Raw genomic sequence first — 19,935 nt, 5'->3', positions numbered from 1 at the left:
GCCATGTCAGTGTTCAGCATCCACCGGATTCAACCGAGACAGGGGGAGCCACCCCACCCTCAGGACACTGGAAGGCCAGGACCCTGATCCTCCTCCAAGGGCTCCATGCCTCCCACCCCGCTGGGTGAGGGCTCTGGCCAGGCTACCTGCTGGAGTCCCTGAGTGCAGGGACTACCCCAGTCAAGTCACCTGAAACTCGTTTGAGTTGGCCACCTGACAACTTGAAGTCAATTCCAAGTCACCGGTGGGGAGGAGAGCGAGGAGGGGGCAGCAGAGCTGTGGGGAAGCTAAGGCACATGCAGGGGCTACTTGCCGGCCAGGGGCCTACGGGGCATTTTTGGTTTGGAAATCACATTGGGCCTCAAAGCTTCAAGTCTGTCCATCACCGAGCTGGTGGCGGCCAGAGAAGCAGCCACCACAGGCCTCTGTGCAAGGAGGAGAGCGTCTGGAAGGGGCTGGGGCGGGGGCCAGGGCCAGCTTGGAGTGGGGGATGGTCTAGGTGAGCAGTTAGCTCCCCTTGGGGCGTGACCAGGGGCAGCGCCTCCTGTGCTCCAGACTCCGCTTCCCTGCCTACTCGTTTCCTGTGGCTGCTGGAACACATCACCACTTAACTTGGCTTGAAGCCAAACTTGTTTTTACGGTTCTGGGAGTGAAAAGTTGACATGAGGCTCACAGGTTAGAAGCCGGGGGGCGGGGGCGGGGGCCTGGGTGGCTCAGCCATTGAGCGGCTGCCTGTGGCCCAGGGCGTGACCCCCGGGGTCCTGGGATCGAGTCCCACATCAAGCTCCCTGCATGGACTGCATGGAGCCGGCTTCTCCCTCTGCCTCTCTCTCATGAATCAATAAAATCTTTAAAAAAAAAAAAAAAAAAAAAAACCAGAGTGGGGTGCCTGGGAGGTTCTGCTAAGCGTTGCCTCAGGCTCAGCTCAGGCCCTGGAATTGAGCTCCCGTGGGGCTCCCTGCTCAGTGGGGAGTCTGCTCCCTCTGCCTCTCCGCAGCCTGTGCTCTCATACTCTCAGATAAATCTTTAAAAAAACAAAACCAAACCAAACCAGTGCGGGCAGGACCAGTTCCCTCTAGGAGCCCTGGGGGACAGCCACGGGCCTGCCTCTTACAACTGCCGGTGGCCGGGAGGCCTTGCAGCCCCTCTACCTCACATCTGCTTGGTGTCTTCCATCTCCTCTGCCTCCTTCCCCTCCTTCCAGATGCTAGGACCCCGTGGTGACGTCAATCACACGCACAGCTCCTTTACAGTCACATAGTTGCCACCACAGGGACGGGGCTAGGCCGTGCCACCCGCCACCCGCGGGGCCCTTGCCGCACAGTAAGACGACCGAGAACAGGGCCTGGGAGAGGCCCCTGGGCAGCTGGCGCTCTGCGGGTACCCACCTGGGCCCGCCCCCCAGGAGCCACACAGGCCCCCTGTGGGGCAGCTCGGCAGCCGCGGCCCCCACCCTGCGTGGCACAGCCTTAATTCAGCACCAGGAGACTAGTCAGATGTCCTGTTTATTTGGATTCAGATTCAGTTATCACAGAACCGTGTCCTGACAAGCCCTATATCTATCTCCCTCCGCTGTCACTGTCTCCAGCAACCCCGTGGCTCAGCATCAGGGCCAGGGTGGCCACCTGGCCCACGCGGCAGGCCTACTCTCCCTCCCGGGGGCTCATCAACAGGTGGCTATGGCGGGCTTGCACCCAGGGAGACGACGGCAGCGGCCCCCCGGGAGCCCTCTCCAGGCGGCGGCCCCAGGCACAGGTCTCGGCCATGCTCCTCCCCGGTGCCCGCAGTGCTCTGTGCACCAGGGCAGGCAGTTCTGCGGGAGAGGGGGTTCCGGGGGGGCGGGGAGGAAGCAGGAGAGCATGAGACAGACCCACGCGGGCTAAAGCCAACCCTGCTTTTATTTCATGAGAGCTTCTCGATGGCTGCCAGGAGCTCCGGTTTCAGAATAGATGAGTTGGGTTCGGCCCCAGCCGCCCTGATGTCGTCTAGCACAGCTGCGTCCCACGAGAAGGTCAGGAGGGCCGAGGGCACCTGGGGTGGGGCAACAAGCCTCAGTCTCCCTCTAGGGCCTGGGTGATGGAGCTCGCCTCTCCACGCTCAGGCCCTCGTGCTAGAGTCAGGGCCACACTCGCCCAGGCGGCTCCCTGCCAGTGACGGCAGCCGCCACAGCCTGTTTCCGCGGGCTCGGGCACCGGGCACCCGGCGGGACTCCCGCTTCCTCCCAGGGTGTCCCTCATCCCCCATCTGCCACGGTTCTGCCCTCCAGAGAACTCCGGGTCGATAGGTGGGAAGCAGGCACAGACACGTCATTTGGGGGCACACTGCACGAGCAGGGGAAGGTGGGACTGGAACCCAGGACCCCGGCCCCCTGCTCTTACAGCGCCCAGTGCTGAGAGTGGCCACCCTGGGAGCCCGTCACTCACCAGCCCGCACTCGTTGAAGGCCAGGCTGTCCTCCTCCGACAACTTCTGCCCCCCCGAGGCCAGCAGGTCGAAAGGCAGCCAGTCGCTCTGCAAGGCCTCCCGCACGAAGGCGTACAGTGCTCCCACCCGCTCCCGGGCGTAGAAGGTCCCTGGGTGGGCGGCACGGTCAGTGGGGCTACAGTCCACAGAGCACCCACTCCCAGGGAGCCCCCCGGAGCCTCCCCACCACAGCGCCGGCCCCCACGGGCACCCACCCTGGAGGAGGCAGCCGTCGGGGAGGCGGACGCGCAGCAGCGTGTAGGTGTACTTGCGCAGCTCTCTCTGCTCCTCCCTCTCCCGCATGGCCTTGGTCCGCAGCACGCTCAGCCGCTCCACGGCCTCGGACCGGAGCCTCTGTTCCCGCTTGATCTCTTCCGCCGTGAGGTTAAAGAAGTCCCCGGGCAGGTCAAACTGGGAGGCCATGGGCGAGGGCCGGAAGACCCGGCGCTGGCGGGCCAGTGTGGCCCGCACGGGCTCGGCGACCAGCAGCTGATCCTTGTGTCTCTGCAGGCTCTGGGGTTCGGCCACCGCGGCCTCGCTCAGCACGTAGAACTCTTCTGGGCCCTCTGGGGTGCGCATAGGTGTCACTCTGCTGCCGCAGGGACAGCCCCCACCCCCTCCCAGCAAAGCAAAGACCCTGCTCTGCCTCCCTTACCCTGATCGGGAACCGGAAGCAGTGCCTTCTGGAAGCCAATGGCCTCAAAAAACTCGTGGGTCCCTTCCAGGCAGTTAATGCGCTCCTGGGAGTGGAGCCAGAGGTCACATAAGGGCCTGGGGCCTCCGGAGGCCACTGGCCTCACTGCCCACCCTGCCCAGCTCAGGCTTCCCTGTCTTGGAGCCACTGCTAGCGGGGTGAACCCGCTGAAGCCGTCTCCAGACCTGAGCACGAACATGCTCGCTTCCACCAGCTGCTCGCAGAGGGCATGGGACCCCCGAGGTCAACCACCAGGTGGAGGAAACTGAAGAGCCAAAGGGCAAGAGAAGGGTCCCAGAGGTGGGGGAGACAGGCGGCGTGTGACCCTAGAGGCAGGAAGGGGCCAGGTGGCGTCCACAGCCACCAGGAGACGCCAGGCGCCCTGCCAGTGGCACATGCGCCAGGGCGGCGGGACCAGGAGATTTCTCCACAGGAACCACAAGTCTGCGTTTGCAGAAGAAATCTCACCAGTGCCAACGACGTCTTCCCCACTAATTGAAATCAAAGTCAAGGTGCGCCAGTGACGGCGGGCAGTGTGGACAAAGTACTTTATGCACGACCTGTGTTCACAAAGCCCTGGCTCCCCGGCTGCCACCTGCCGCCCACCTCCAGCTGGCCGCCGGCGGGCCACCTAGCTGCCTCCACCCTCGCTGGGGCCAGGCGTGCACAGGCGGTGGCAGCCTCACCTGGAACACTTTGTTCTGCAGCTTGATCTTCCTATATTTCTCCTCCTCTGGGTGCAAGCAGATGTTGTCCAGGTACCTGGGTGGCGTTGGCGGAACAGGGAGCAGCAACTGAGAGTCGTACCCGGCCTTGTGGTGGGAGTGACCCCAGAGGGGTGCCGTTGCACCTTGGCCACCCCTTGCAGCCCCTCCCCACCCCCCCTTTTGGGTGCTGACAGCTCCCACTGCTGCCCCCGACACAGCCCATGGGGGACCGTCGCTGGGCCTCCTCCTTAGTCTGGCCTCCCCTTGAAGGCAGCAACACACAGTAGTGGGATGCAGCAGGCGCATCCAGAGAAACGGACCATAGAGTCTATGGGTCCCCAGGGGCGAGGGGGCTGGAGGAACACGGACTTCCTGGCATTCCGTCCTGCCCCAGGCCTGCTCGAACAGGTGAGAGTGGGTGCTACCCGGCCCCCTTCACACATTGCTATGATGATCCCCAAGGAAAGCCAGGGCTGGGACCCCCCCCAATTTGGTAAACCCACTTCGTTTTACAGACAGGTAAACTGAGGCCCAGAGAGGCCAAGCCCCTTTCCTGAGGGCTTGGGGAGTGCCGGGGGGGGCCTGGCTGCACTCCCAGTGCTGTGCGCCTTCCAGGCCCCCCAGCAGGTTGTGGTGGAGGCCCCGGATGCGGGGAGGGCTGGGGAGGGACACCCTGGTGGGAGGGCAGCCGCATGCTCACTTGGCAATGGTGTCCACGCCCAGCTTCACCTTGTCCCGGTCTCTGTTGAACGTGTGGATCTTCATGATGGAAGCAGCCACTGGGTCGGTGGAGAAATGCTGGCAGGAGGGACAGAAATGCATCAGGCATCCCCTCCCTCCTCCCAGCAGCCTGGTCTCACTACTCAGGTGACACAGGTGACAACAGTCAGTCCAGTGGCAGGCCATGAGGGTTTCACTGAAATAAACTCAACTGTGCATTCTAGGCAAAGGAAGAGAAGAAGACCCCCTTCAGTGGCTCCAGCCTAGGCCTCACCCTGCCCTCCCCTCTAGGGAGGAGGGGGCATCACAGCCCAGATCAAGCCACCTCTGGTGCTCTACCTGACAGACCTTTGCCAGCCCAGTTTTCCATTTTAGTTGCCAGGGTGGGACAGGAGGGGACACAGACGTAGAATGGCTAAGAAAACAGGTCTGAAGAGGAGAGATGGACACACACAGCAGTGAGGGGGGGATATTCTCAGGACATGGCCGAGTCGAGTGACCGCCCCAGCCTCCTCGGAACCACTGCAGACCCCACCCCCACCCCCCAGGGAAGAGCAGCTGCTTCCAGGAGACCTGTGGCCATGTTTAAGTCAGGACCAGGGCCTGAAAGGAGACACAAGACAAAGGAGCAGAATGTCCAGAAAGGAGGCAAATCCATAGGAGAATCTACTTTTTGATAAAGATAGATTTTGAAGCTAGGACCAAAAAGCAGATATTTTCAATAAAAGGGGGGGCGTAGGGGGGTGAGGTTGGGTAGCTATTAGGGGAAAAAACACTGGGCAGCCCGGGTGGCTCAGCAGTCTGGTGCCCGCCTTCAGCCCAGGGCGTGATCCTGGAGACCCGGGATCAAGTCCTATGTCGGGCTCCCCGCAGGGAGCCTGCTTCTCCCTCTGCCTGTGTCTGTTCCTCTATATGTGTATGTGTGTCTCTCATGAATAAATAAATAAAATCTTTAAAACAAAACAAAACAAAGTTTTAAACTTTAAACAAAAACCAAAACATGGAAAAGGGACACCTCGGCTCCGTGGCTGAGCGTCTGTGTCTGGCTCAGGTCGTGACCCTGGGGTCCTGGGATGAAGTCCACATCCGGCGCCCTGCAAGGAGCCTGCCTCTCCCTCTCTCTGCCTGTGTCTCTGCCTCTCTCATGAATAAATAAAATCTTAAAAAAGCAAAAACAAAAACAAAAAAACACAGAAGAATCATCTTAATCGTAAAGTGGGGAAGACATTTCTAAGTGTGCCACAAAACGCAGAAGCCTCAGGACCAACACATTTAATTACAAAGATCAAAAACTTCTACGGAAGCAACCACAAATGCAATCAAAAAGTAAAAAATAGGGATCCCTGGGTGGCGCAGCGGTTTGGCGCCTGCCTTTGGCCCAGGGCGTGATCCTGGAGACCCGGGATCGAATCCCACATCGGGCTCCCAGTGCATGGAGCCTGCTTCTCCCTCTGCCTGTGTCTCTGCCTCTCTCTCTTTCTCTCTGTGTGACTATCATAAATAAATAAAAATTAAAAAAAAAAAAAAAAAAAAAAAAAAAAGTAAAAAATAGGGATCCCTGGGGGCGCAGCGGTTTAGCGCCTGCCTTTAGCCCAGGGCGCGATCCTGGAGACCCGAGATCGAATCCCACGTCAGGCTCCCGGTGCATGGGGCCTGCTTCTCCCTCTGCCTATGTCTCTGCCTCTCTCTCTCTCTCTCTGTGTGTGTGTGTGACTATCATAAATAAATAAAAATTTTTTAAAAAAAGTAAAAAATGAAAAGAAAATATTCACAGTTCACGTTATAGGTAAGAGACCAGTTTCCCTAACCTGTAAAGGGCACCTACAAATCAACTTCAGAAAAAGTCCAGGGGCCCTGGGTAGCTCAGTTGGTTGTGTCCGACTGTCTAGTCTCAGCTTAGGTCTTGATCTCAGGGTTGCGAGTTCAAGCCCTGTGTTGGGCTCCACACTGGGCATGGGGCCTACTTAAAAAAAAAAAAAAACTCCAACAGAAAAATGAGCAAACGATGCATTCTCCTATGAAAACACGGCCAATCTGAGCCAAAATGAAGGAAATGCACATTAAAACTATCCTGCGATGTTTTCACCTATTGATTTGGGCAGGGAGAAAGAGTCCGCACACCTGCAGTGACGCAGGTGCTCTGTGAGGCGCTGCTGGGAGGAGCGGGATGGGGACAGCTGCCATGGAAGGCTCGGCGGCTGCCGCCGTCCACACCCCCCACACACCTCCTTTCTCCGGGGCTCCCTCCCTGGGACCTGGCCCACAGCTCCAAGCAATGAGCAGCCAAGGCTCCATCACCCAACTGTTCTCCATGTGCTCCTCAGCAAGGGGCCGGCCACAGGGCTACAGGACTCAGGTGAGGTTACTAGCAAGAACGCACAGCTTTCTCTCAGATGGTTCAGAAAAAAACTAGAAAGGGGCAATAGAGTACTGGGGAAAATCCTTAACACCTGGGACCTCGGGGAAGGGCGACAGGCATCCCCATCCTCAGTCCTCGGTCACGTGACTATGCTTAGCTCCTCAGCAAGAGGGCAGTAAGGAGGCTGATGGAAAATTAAGGCTGCTAATGGGCGGGCCTAAAGCAGGGAGATTAGCCTGGATCATCCTGGTTGGCCACGTGTAAGGTCCAGGTCCCTTCAAGGGGAAGAGAAGAGAGGTGGAGACGGGGCCTGGCCTCGCTGGCTGTGAGGACAGAGGCAGGCACCACGGACGGCCTGGACGCTGGACACGGCCGGGCCGCACACTCCGCCCTGGAGCATCCAGAAGGAACTTGGTCCTGCTGCCACCTTGATTTTGGCCCAGGGTGACCTGTAGCGGGCCCCTAGCTTCCAAGACTGTGAGGAATGGGTGCTGCTCAAAGCCACCAGCTTCATCACAGTTATGCCGGTGACAGGAAACTCGTACCCTGGGTGAAGGGGGCTCAGGGGTTCGACAGCTCTGCGTATATGGAACCTCTCTCTGAAAAGGGTTGGAAACCACTTAGACTGGTGGCCTCTAGGCAGGGTGGCCGACAGATGGCTCTTGCCCACCCACCCTGGCACACTCTGAATCTCGGACCCGCCCAATACTGCCTCTTCAGAGACAGGAACACACACCATCCACTCAGGCGGCGGCGTCACCAGGGACCTGTGCCACCAACTCTCTGAAGCGGCTCTGGAACCGTGGGGGGCCGGGGAGAGCCAGGGGGGCAGGACACGGGCGGGCACTCACCGAGAGGATGGCCTCTTTGATGTGGGCGTCCCGCTGGTCCTTCCTGAGCGTGGCCCCTGTGAGCGGGCACGTGAAGCACACCCCGGGCACAGCCAGGTGGGCTGACCCCTCCTCTCTGGGCTCAGGCACCTGGGGGGATGGGGGTGCAGGCTCAGAGTCTGACTGTGGACAGAGGCCGGCCCGAGCCACAGCCCAGGGACACCGGGCCCCGCACCCAAGCCCCTCCGAGCCCACCTTCTGCTCCATAAAACTACTCTGCAGGGCCAGCTCAGAACTGAACGAGGTGGGAACAGAAAGCATGTGGCAGTTTTGGACGCGGAGCCAACGCTCGTGGCGGGGGGGGGGTGGGGTGGGGGAGGCGGGACTCATTGTGCCCTAGATGAGCCCAGACCGCTCTCTGGACCTCGGTCCCTACGCCCTGCTCAGGGCTTCTCCCACCTAAACTTCAGTAAGACCTCAAGGGTCAGGCTGCTCAGAACATCCTTTCTGCCACGCTGGCCTTTAAAGTCCACCTCCCCCAGCAAGGCCTCCCTGATTACACCAGTCTCCGAAGAGCCCTCCTACCTCCCCGGAAAGTGGCTGAGGGCAGGAGTCAGTACCACTTCAACTGCAGCCTGCCTCCACCGTTCCAGGCGGGGTTCCCCACACTGCCTTTGTGCGCAAGGCCAGACGTGACCTCTACCCACCCCGGCACCGTGAGCTTACAGCCCCGGGCTGGGCACCTGACTGGTAACGAGGAGATGGCCGACCAGACCCTGCTCCGGGATGCCCCTCGGGTGCCCTGCTGCCACGCGGAGGTTTTTACCATGTTGGTGCCGGGGGCCTCCGTGCTCCCACTGACAGTTGCTTCAGCTCGAAGTTCCTTTCTCACTGGAAACAGGGCAGAGACGGGCGGGTTGTCGGCTCGGCTCTGTCCCCAGGCACCCCCACCCTCCCCTGAGACGGAAGTGGGCCAAGTTCTAGTCCTTCCTCCTCAGGGTCCCCCGGCCTGAGCCTCTCCCAGCCGCCCCTAGGCTTCACCTGACCGCCTGATGGCTACCCTGTCCCGGCTCCCTTCCCCCCTCTTCAAGCTCCCAGACCCCAGAGCCCTGGCACCTCCCGCTCTCACCGCGTGAGACTTCCAAGCCTCCAGAGCTGCTAGTCATGTAATCACTTCTACCCGGGGCCAAGCACAGGCCTCGCTCCACCTCCCCGCCCGGCCTGGGAGGACGCCACAGCTCACCCTGGTTCCGGATGGACTCCTGAGACGTGGGGCCCCGGGCCTTGGGTTGCTTTTGTTCAAGCCGGGCCAGGGCTGCTGCGGCCGCCATCTGGGCCTCATTGGTGGGTCCCTGGCGGGGCTGGCGCACTGCTGTTTGGTTGGGTTTTTCTTTGGGGGCTCTCTCCCTGGGGAGAAACAGAGGAAGAGTGAGATGACAGGAGGTCAGCCAGAAGCGCCTCTGTCCCTCTCCCACTCCTGCCCCATTGGACAGACCATCCCTCTTTCCCAGGGGCCACCCGCGGCCACTAGAGGGTTCTAACAGAAGAGCCCCCGCGGCCCCATGGCAGTCCTGCTCCCAGCTCTGCCCCTCAGGGCACGTCCTGCGCGGGCAAGGCCTCGGGTCATGGCAGCCCCCCACATGGGCCGCCTGGTGCAGCATGCGAGCAGGCGCCCTGTCGCCTTCAGAAACCGATGAGACTCAAAGACGTCACTCCTCTCCTGACTCCCCCTCCTGAGTGAGAGCAGCCCTTCCAGGCCAGGACAGCCAGGCGCACGGGCCGCATGCCCAGGACTGTGCCAGGCCGCACGGTCACACCTGGGAAACAAGCACGGGCTGCGTGCTCCCGGGTGCACTCAACACAGAAACGACCTGCCTCCCCTGCGGGAAGTCCTCCCTCACACCCTGCTGAGTCACCTGCCTCTCCTCCTTCCCTCCAGACCTCTCCTGACCGCACGACTTGGAATTACCTGTACTACACCCGCAGAGCTTTCTGATTAGCCAAGGCTCTGGCTTCGTGGCCTCACCCCTCCTGCTCTGCTCAGACACACAGGTGGCCCGCTTTTCATGTCCCAAGGCCTCTGGGACCTGCTTCCTGACCATCCCTGCCCTTCTGCCCTCAGCTAACCACCTCAGGTTGCACAAAAGATGAATCCCGTAGCCCCACCTTAGCCCCATGTGACATTTACTTCTATAAAAAAGCCATTTTTAAGACACCTCACCTGCCATCCCAGGCTCCCCTGGGCAGCCACGGGAAACCTTCTAAAACCTAAGCCCAAGCTTGTCGCTCCTGCACCAAGCCCTTCCACCACACGCCCGACACAATCCTGAGGCCCCCTTCACAACCTGCTCGTTCCCTGCCTTCACACCTCTCCATCTACGTTGCTTTCCCACTGTTGCTCCCACAGGCCCAACTGGGTCCTACCACAGGGCTTTTGCACATTCTGCACCTTCTGCCCGGAATGTTCTGTCTGCATGTAAGATGAGGAAGGAGGTCTGGGAGCTGCTGGGGCTGCTTCAGGGTGTGTGTGTGAAGAAGACTAATTTCCACATGGCTGAACCTCACCTCCTCTGGCTCTCGGCTCAGATGTCTCCTTCCCAGAGAGGTGTTCTGGGATGCCCTAACAGTCCCCAACCTCATTTGCTGTCCCCTGACCCAGCTTATATTTCTTCCTGGCCCTGAGTACCACCTGATCTCTCACCACATGTGCACTGGTTTATCTGTCCATCTCTCCCCACTGGAAGGCGAGCCCTGAGACCGACACCCGAGACACCCATGACAGTCCTTGTCACACACTCTGAGCCCCAGGCCTGCCCCAAGTGTGTCACAGAAGCCTGGATCTCCACGCTACCTCCTTCTTCTCTCCTCCCAGGCCTCCTGGTGGACACAGCCATCGCCCCCGCGGCCCCCCCCTTCCTGGAAGGCTCAATCCCAGCTCCGTCAGCCTCCCCTCCCTCCTCTACTTGCTGAAGGCCAAGTGGAAGCCTTCGTATGGTCCACTCCCCCTCTGATCCACTCCGCCCTCTCTTAAGCTGCCCTCCTCTCTCCCAGGACCTGATGCAGTCCACCGGGCCTCCCTCCCCAACTCAGGAACCTGGCCCTCATGGGGCTCCTTCTTCCCAGTCCCAGGAACCCTGGATCCCCATGACGGATGCCCTGATGTCATGCACGCGCTCTCCCTCACCCACCCCCGCTGCCCCACGATTCCCCTGCCGCCCTGCCTCTCCCGCCTACCCCTCACAGCCTCCCTCTCCACCACTTCCCGTCCTAGACCCCACTCAGTCCCCAGGGCCCCCATCCCTGAACACCCCCTTTGCTCGTACCACCCCAGAGGAGCTTCCTTCCCAGCCCACCGGGGCCCGCCTCCGACGGCCCCTGCTCCAGCTCCAGCTCCTCCGGCTCCTCCCCAGACTGGCCCCAGGCCCTTTCCTTCCGTCCACAGAGGCCTGCGCGTGTACTCCCCGACCTTCCCTCTTTCCGTCGGCCTCAGGATCTCCCTCCTGACTCAGCCTTCGCCCACAAGGTCCCCATGTCCCCCGGCACGAGGCCCCGAGCTCCCCACCTCCACCAGCCGGCCTCCGCGTCCCTCCCCGACCTTCCTCAACCGCTCGGACCCCCGCTCCTCGCCCCACCGAGACCTCTTCCAACACCGCCTCGGGCTCCCCGGCCGAACCACACTCACCCCGTCCTCCCTCCGCCACCGGGGCCGGGCCGCTACCGCCGCGGACGCTACGCCTCTGCATCTTCACGACCCCAGCTGCGACCTCCGAACCCTCGGGTTCCCCCGAATCTAGGCGATGCCCCTCAGGGCCCTCCCCGCCCACCCGCTGCCCCGCGGCCTCTCCGCGGACCCCCCACCTCGCTCCCTGCAACCCCGCCCCCCGGCCCCCGCCAGCCCCGCCCTCTCGGGCCTCGCCCCCCGCCCCGCCCCCGGAGGCTACCCACACCCTCGCCCCCTCGCCCCCCGCCCCCCGTGCCCCGCCCCCAGAGGTCTCCCCCCCGCCCCTAGCCCCCTCTGGCCCCCCGCCCGTCCCTGCTCCCGGGCCTCAACACCCAGCGCAGGTCACGCACCCCACGGACCCCGTGAGCTTCTGACCAGGCCCCGCGCTCTTGAACTTGATGTCAGCCTTGATCTCCTGGAAGAATTTCTTCATGGTGGCGGCGGGCCCGGCGGCGGGGGGCCGCGGGGGGCGGGGGGCACAGGGCCCAGTCGGGGTGGGGCCGGCGGGCGCGAACAACCGGAAAGAAAATACCTCGCCGCCGGAAGTCCCGCCTTCGCGCGGCCGCCCACGTGACAATCGGCCGGGCGTGCCTCTCTAGCTCTCCGCGCCTCGCTGGCCCGCGGCGGCCGCTCCGTACGCTCGCGGCGCGTCTCGGCGCTTCTTCCGGATACTCTGTTGCCAGGGGCGACGAGCGCGCTTCCCGCCCGAGGCCGCGCCGGCGCTCCTTGCACCGCGTTCTCCAAGGCGGCGATGGGAGACGGTGGGACCGGGCCACCGAGCCTCGGCCTGCGTGGGGGCGTCGGGGCCGAGTGGAGCCGCGCCCGTGCCCGGCGCTGGGGTTCCCTCGGGCACACGCGCTGGGGGACGCGGCCCCGCGGGGCTCGGGCCGGGGCGCCCTGACGTCATCCTGGGGCCCCTGGGATTCCGGGAAAAATCCGGTGCAGCCCCAACTGACCCTGCGGAGCTTGGGTTCCCTGAAGCGCCCGCCTCGGAGGAGGATTGCGGGGCTCATGATGCCGTCAGAAAGCTTTCAATAAATGTCACCCGTTATAATGACTCGTTTCCTATTTGGGAGTCGGCCTTGTTAGCAGCGGGGAGGGAAACCACTCGCAGACCTCGCGGCGGCGTCGACGGGTCAAGTCTGCGGCAGGGCAGGTGGGGTTAGGTGCTCGAGGGAAAAGGTGGACGCAGGGAACGAGGCAAAAGGTTGGCAGGGCGGCCGCCAAAACGCAGGGTGTCTGGGCATCAGATGATATCAAGGGTCTTTAGCAGACTCATTTTTAGGAGAAGCACACCAGTAGCTGCGATTCATTTGGGTTTTCTCTTTTCAATTCTTCCATCCATTTTCCCCACCGCCCTGCCCCAGGCAACCCACCCACCTGCTCTCCTTATGGATGAGCTCGCTGGGGTTCCTCATGTCCTGACTTTTGTTTCTGTTCCTCATATGAGAGAGATCCTATACTGTTTGCTTTTCTCTGACTTACTTCATTTATTGCCCTTGGGGTCCATTGATGTTACAAATGGCAAGATTTCATTCTTTTCTTGGGTGAGCGATGTTCCGCTCTATTTCCACACCACCTCTTCTTTATCCATTCATCCATCGTGGGCGCTTGGGTTCTTTCCATAGTTGGCCATCGTGAACTGTGCTGCAATGAATGTGTGGGGTGCGTGTATCTTTTCTAATTAATGTTTTTGTTTTCTTCAGGTACTCAGAAGTGTAATTTTTGAGTTACATTACTTCTATTTTTTTTTTTAATATTTGAGAGGTTTTATTTATCTATCTAACAGAGAGATGGACAAGCGGACTCTGCACCAAGCCTGGAGCTGATGCAGGGCTCCATCCCACAGCCCTGAGATCATGTCCTGAGCCAAAACCAAGAGTCAGATGCTCAACTGACTGAGCCACTTAGGCACCCCCGATACTTCGGGTTTTAATATTTTAGGGGCCTTTATTTACACTGTTTTCCACGGTGGCTATAACAATTTACATTCCCACCAGCAGTGGATGAGGCTTCCTCTTCACATCCTCACCAACCCTTGTTTGTTGTCCTTTTGAGAAGTCATTTTAGCAGGTGTCAGGTGAAAGTTTGTAGTTTCGATTTGCATTTTCCTAATGCACTTGTATATGTTTTCTTTGGAAAGATGTCTTCAGATGGAGGAAGGAGCCCTGAGCTAAGAAATGCAGGCAGCTTCTAGAAGCTGGAAAAGGGAAGGAAAGTGATTCTCCACTAGAGCCTCCAGAAGGAGCACCATTTGGCCAACACATGGATTTTAGGTCAGTGAGACTCTCTAAAATGGAAAAGGTAAACTTGCATTATTTTAAGCCACTGAATTGTGGTAATTTCTTACATAAACAATAGATAAGGAAAGCAACCCCTAGACTGTGGGACCCTATTTCTTTATTTCCTTTTATTTTTATTTATTTATGATAGTCACACAGAGAGAGAGAGAGAGAGAGGCAGAGACATAGGCAGAGAGGGAGAAGCAGGCTCCACGCACCGGAAGCCCGACGTGGGATTCGATCCCGGGTCTCCAGGATCGCGCCCTGGGCCAAAGGCAGGCGCCAAACCGCTGCACCACCCAGGGATCCCTATTTCTTTATTTCTTAATAAGCTCTGATATTTCTTGCCAACTTATTATTTTAAAAATTTTTTATTTATTTATTCATGATATATAGAGAGAGACAGAGGCAGAGACACAGGGCAGAGGGAGAAGCAGACTCCATGCCGTGAGCCCGATACAGGACTCGATCCCAGGTCTCCAGGATCACGCCCTGGGCCAAAGGCAGGCGCTGAACCGCTGAGCCACCCAGGGATCCCCTTCTTACCAATTTATAAGGGAGGTTGCAAAGTTCTAAACACACTGTCCATAGTCCCACAACTTGCAGAGGGAAGATTCAAACCCAGGACCAGCAGATCTAATGACACTTTAGTTAAGTGCTTCACAAATCATAATGCACACTTGAGTCTCATGGAAAGCTTGTTTAAATGCACATTCTGATGCATAGGTCTTGAGGAGGCTATGATTTTGCATCCCCATCCCCTCTACCTCCCACCCTCGCGCAAGAGTGCAGGAGGCTGTTTTAGGAGGATGAACTTCCCCTAGCACTGAGCAGGCTCATAACAGATGATTATGTTACCCCCACAGCTCAGATAAGGGGCAGCTCTTGGGTAAGTGGAATCCAACACTCTGGGGGGTTCCAACCCCTGGTACTACCCCTCTGTCTCAGTTTCTTCATCTGGAATCAGGGCTGACAAATAACTGACATGGGAGTGAAATTAACTCTGTGAATAACATACCACATAATAGGGCTTGGGAGCACCTGGCTGGCTCAGATGGCGGGGCATGCAAATCTCCATCTCAAGGTAGCGACCTCTTGCCCCCCTCATTGGGGGTAGAGGTTACTTAATAAGAGGGGCGCCTGGGTGGCTCAGTCAGTTAAGCATCTGCCTTCAGACTGGATCAGGATCTCAGGGGCCTGGAATCCAGCCCTCCATGCTCAGTGAGGAGTCTGCTTCTCACTCTGCCCCTCCCCTGCTCACTTGCACATGCTCCCTCTCAAATAAATAAATAAATCTTAAAAAATAAAAAAAAAGAACATTTAGGGAAATAATTCAAAATGTTATTAAAGGGGCACTTGGGTGGCTCAGTTGGTTAAGCTTCTGCCTTCCTCTCAGGTCATGATCCCAGGGTCCTGGGATTGAACCCCATGTCTGGCTCCCTGCTCGGCTGGGGAGCCTGCTTCTCCCTCTCCCTCTGCCACTCCCCCTGCTTGTTCTGTCAAATAAATAAAAAATTTTTTAAAGTTATTAAAATTAAAATGAGGGGATCCCTGGGTGTCGCAGCGGTTTAGCGCCTGCCTTTGGCCCGGGGCGCGATCCTAGAGAACTGGGATCGAATCCCACGTTGGGCTCCCAGTGCATGGAGCCTGCTTCTCCCTCTGCCTGTGTCTCTGCCTCTCTCTCTCTCTCTCTCTCTGTCTGTGACTATCATACATTTAAAAAAAAAAATTAAAAAAAATTAAAATGATAATGTGCCTGGAACATATTGACTGCTCAAGAAATGTTACTGAATTTTTAAAGACTTTATTTTTTTAATTTATTTTTATTTATTAATTTTTTTAAAGATTTTATTTATTCATGAGAGACACAGAGAGAGAGAGATAGAGACAGAGAGACAGCCAGAGGGAAAAGCAGGCCCCACGCAGGAAGTGCGACATGGGACTCAATCCTGGGTCTCCAGGATCATGCCCCAGGCTGAAGGCAGGTGCCAAACCGCTGAGCTACCCAGGCTGGCCTATTTATTAAAGATTTTAATTAATCTTTATTTGAATTCATGACCCTGCGATCAAGAGTCATGTGCTCTAGGGACTGAGCCAGGCTGGTGCCCCTGAATGTTACTTATTATCGTTCTTGGCTAAGTGTGGAATAAATATTTCCTCATGATCAACCCCCAGTAAACTGGGGACCAGGCCTGCAGCACACAGTAGGTGCTTAGGCCATCTGCTGGTGAGAGGGGGCTGTTGCAGTTCTGGGTGGCAACGGTGGCATCCTCTATAACTTGCCTGTTCTACCAGGTGCCAGACCCCATTTCTTAGGGAACAGGAAGTAACCTCACCTCCACAGGTGATGACTCACTGCTCAACCGTTGTCTTCACTGGCCTCCAGTCTGGCAGGAAGACATGGATCCTTTCCTGCCTCAGCCTGCCACTTTGGCGGGCCCTCCCCACCTTCTGGGATGGTGCTGGCCCCAGCTTTCATCAAAACCTGATCATTTCCCAGCTGCTCAATGTAGCTCAGTGAGGTCTGGGCAGGAGGTCTGGTTTTCTGCACCAGTTCAAGGTCTGGGGGAAATGTGTGCACAGAACCAGGAGGGCTTTGGAAATGGGAATGCACAGAAGTGGCATTTGAGCCCTTGGACCTCATGTATGACCTCAGGCAAAGCATGCCCCCCACCACCACCCCGCTCTCTCCCAGCCAGGGCCTTAGGCCTCATCTCTGTATCTAATTCAGGCCCCTCCACACCATCTTCCTCACTCCTTGTTTGACTTCCACGCTTGTCCCCTGTGTGATTTGGCAAATATAAGGGCAGCCCAGGTGGCTCCACGGTTCAGCAGTTTAGCACCGCCTTTGGCCCAAGGCGTGATCCTGGAGACCCAGGATCAAGTTCCACGCCAGGCTCCCTGCATGGAGCCTGCTTCTCTCTCTGCCTGTGTCTCTGCCTCTCTCTCCCTCTGTATCTCTTGTGAATAAATAAAATCTGTAAAAAAAAATTTATATTTTTACTGTGGTAAAATACACACAACATAAAATGTACCATCTTAACCATCTCTAAGTGCACAGCTCAGCGGCATGAAGCACACTCACAACATCATGCATCCACCCCCACCATTCATCTCCAGAACCTTCCATCTCCCCACAGGGAAACCATGTCCCCAGGAAGCATTGCCTTCCCCACTCCTGGTTCCCACCATGTCCTCTCTGTCTCAGTGGATGGGTCTCCCCTAGGGACCTCCTGGGAGTGGGGTCATGCAGGATTTGTGATTTGTGTCTGGCTTATTTCATTGAGGATAATGTCTTCAGGGTTTAGCCATGTTGTAGGATGTGTAGCAAGTAATTTTCTAGTATAGGTATGTCACAAATATTCCATGAGACAAACAGAACATACACTGAAAGGGTATTTGTTGTGTGTCTGCAATTCAGATTCAACGAGGCCTTTGAATTATCTGAAAATTCTACCTCACAGCCCTTCTCAGCCTGAGAAGTCATTGTTAGACACAGCTTCGTTGATATGATTTACATACCCGAAATTTCACTTATTTTAAGGATACAATTCAATGAATTTCATTATATATTTGCAAAGTAGTAAAACCATTACCACAATCTAGAATTTTCCATCACTCCATAAAGAAACCTCATACCCCTTTGTATGAAATTATAAATTTAACCCTGGATTCCTACCCCTAACTCACGGTAACTGTTTTCTGCTTTGAAAGATTTTGCCTTTTTTGGACATTCCATCAAATGGCATATGGTGTTGGGAGAATATGTGACCTTTTGTCTGGCTCGTTTCACTGAGTATAGTGTTTTTGAGACTCATCCAGGTTGCAGGGCCTGTGTGTCAGCGCTTCTTTTCTTTTTATTGCTGAACGGTGTTACTTGAAAGGATATGGCACATTTGGTTTATCCATTCACCTGTCGATGGATACTTGGGTCTTTCTACTTTTTGGCTGTGTGAATCATGCTGGAATGAGTTTTAGTGTACAAGTTTTTGTGGGGAGTGTGTGTTCATTTCTCTGGGGTAGATATCCAGGGATGAAATCGGTTGGTCATGTGGGTAAGTCTATGTTTAACTTAAAAATATATATATATTTTTGAGATCTATTTCACATGCATAAGGATGTATCTTGAGGGCTCCCTGGGTGGCTCAGTGGTTTGGTGCCTGCCTTTGGCCCAGGGCATGATCCTGGAGTCCTGGGATCAAGTCCCATATCGGGCTCCCTGCATGGAGCCTGCGTCTCCCTCTGCCTATGTTTCTGCACCCCCCTCTTAAAAAAAAAAAAAAAAAAAAAAAAAAAAGGATGTATCTTGAGACCAAAGTATTATCTTTGTGCCCTGTGATCAGATCTCTCCAAAGTTTTCCCAAGAAGCTAAAAATAAAAGCCAAACTTCTCGCAAATGTCCACATGGCCCTGGGATAGGTTCTCTGTGGACCCCTATCGCCTTCCCTGCCTGCCCCACTCACTTGCTCCATCCTCTCTAGCTTAGAGGCTTGCATTTGCTATCCCCTCTGCCCTAAGTGCCCTCTCATTATCCACTTTACTCTATTGGGCCAATCTTTATTTTTATTTTACGATTTTATTTAGTTATTCACGAGGGACACATACACAGAGAGGCAGAGACAGAAAGAGAAGCAGGTTCCATGCAGGGAGCCGGATGTGGGACTCGATCCCAGGACCGTGGGATCACTCCCGGAGCCAAACGCAGACACTCAACCGCTGAGCCACCCAGGCATCCCTGGGCCAATCTTTATTCACCCTGCATCTCCAGCAGAACTACATCCTCCAGAAAGCGCTCTCTGGTCCCTCCCCCCACTACAGAGCATTTTAAGCGCTCTGCCTCTTACTTCGAGTTCCTTTTTTTTTTTTTTAATTTTTTTATTTATTTATGATAGTCACAGAGAGAGAGAGAGAGAGAGAGAGGCAGAGACACAGGCAGAGGGAGAAGCAGGCTCCATGAACCGGGAGCCCGACGTGGGATTCGATCCCGGGTCTCCAGGATCGCGCCCTGGGCCAAAGGCAGGCGCCAAACCGCTGCGCCACCCAGGGATCCCTTACTTCGAGTTCCTATCAAGGGTCCTCATTGCACAGAAATTAACGGGGCAGGCTGAAGGCATCCAGTGCTCCCGGCATTTCGGAGGGCTTTAGGGCTGATGAAGTCACTTTTACGCCCCTCCAATATTGGTACCATTACGAATCCCATTTTGTAGGTGGGTAGACTAAGGAAGGCACAGGGATTAAGGAACGTGGCCACGCGGCGCACAACACGTTTTTTCTAAAGGTCTTACTCATTTATTAGAGAGAGAAAGCACAAGTAGGGAGGAGAGGGGGAAGCAGAATCCCCGCTATGGGAGACCGATTGGGGCCCAGGACCCCAAGATCATGTCCTGAGCCGAAGGCACTGACTTAACCAACTGAGTCACCCAGGCGCCCCCACATTTTTTTTTTGAATGAACATGCACATCGAGCATCTTGCGGCCCTAGCACCCGGTGCTCAAAACCCTTCCACGAGTCAAGCAGGGCATCCTCGCGTCGCTGGGAGGCTGTTTATCCCAAGAACGCCCCGCGCCCCGCCCCTCTGCGGGCCCCGCCCCGTGCCCCGCCCCGCCCCGAGCTCCGCCCCTCGGACCGGCAACGGCGCGTCCCTGTTTTGAGTTGAACCTCTGTCCCCTTACCCAATGGCGAAGAGCTGCTTAAGCCCCGCCTCCCGCGGTAGCCAATGGCCGCTCCCTACCTTGAGGCCTTCCCGAGGGGTAGCCAATGGACTGCGGCTCTCCGTTGAGCCCCGGCTCCGCGGAGCGGGAGGCTTTCGGGGCCTCGCCCCCTGCGTGGATTAGGCCCCCTTCCAGTGGTAGCCAATGGCCGGCCTCCTGCTTAAAGGCCCTCCTTCTGCGGAGGTTCCTGGCCCGCCCCTCTGCCCCAAGCCCCGCCCCGGAGAAGCCTGGCGGCCCGCCTCAGCGCTCCCCGAAAGCCTCCGTTTCCCTCCTCCCACCTTTCCCCTTTCACCTCCCATAACCTCCGCCCCGCTCCCATTAGGCCTCTGGGTCACGCCCCTTGGCTCCACCCGTTACCCAATCCCGTTAACTTGCTCTGCTCCAACCCCTCTTCTCATTGGTCCTCGTGCTCCTCTATCCCCGCACGTGGTCCTGAGCGACGGCGTCTC

General features: G+C 57.2%; 1 protein-coding gene across 4 annotated transcripts; it reads right to left on the bottom strand.

The window, feature by feature from the left end:
- Positions 1-1,489: 1,489 nt before the first annotated feature.
- Positions 1,490-19,646, bottom strand: UBXN6 (UBX domain protein 6). Of its 4 annotated transcripts, none has more exons than XM_072787754.1 (10): positions 19,507-19,646; positions 9,016-9,179; positions 8,599-8,663; positions 7,794-7,922; positions 4,564-4,661; positions 3,843-3,918; positions 3,118-3,202; positions 2,678-3,028; positions 2,424-2,572; positions 1,490-2,031 (listed from the first exon to the last, which is right to left on the bottom strand). In XM_072787754.1, exons 2-10 carry the CDS (start codon positions 9,101-9,103, stop codon positions 1,903-1,905), a joined length of 1,170 nt encoding a protein of 389 aa, XP_072643855.1. In that variant the 5' UTR covers positions 9,104-9,179; positions 19,507-19,646; the 3' UTR covers positions 1,490-1,902. The 4 variants fall into 4 exon arrangements, with proteins under 4 accessions (XP_072643855.1, XP_072643852.1, XP_072643853.1 ...); XM_072787751.1 differs by lacking the exon at positions 19,507-19,646 and adding an exon at positions 11,844-12,038; XM_072787752.1 differs by lacking the exon at positions 19,507-19,646 and adding an exon at positions 11,853-12,029.
- Positions 19,647-19,935: the final 289 nt, after the last annotated feature.

The sequence above is a fragment of the Canis lupus genome, chromosome 19, assembly GCF_048164855.1.
Source record: "Canis lupus baileyi chromosome 19, mCanLup2.hap1, whole genome shotgun sequence".
NCBI lineage: Eukaryota > Metazoa > Chordata > Mammalia > Carnivora > Canidae > Canis > Canis lupus.
This window is presented reverse-complemented; position numbering and strand designations above follow the sequence as displayed.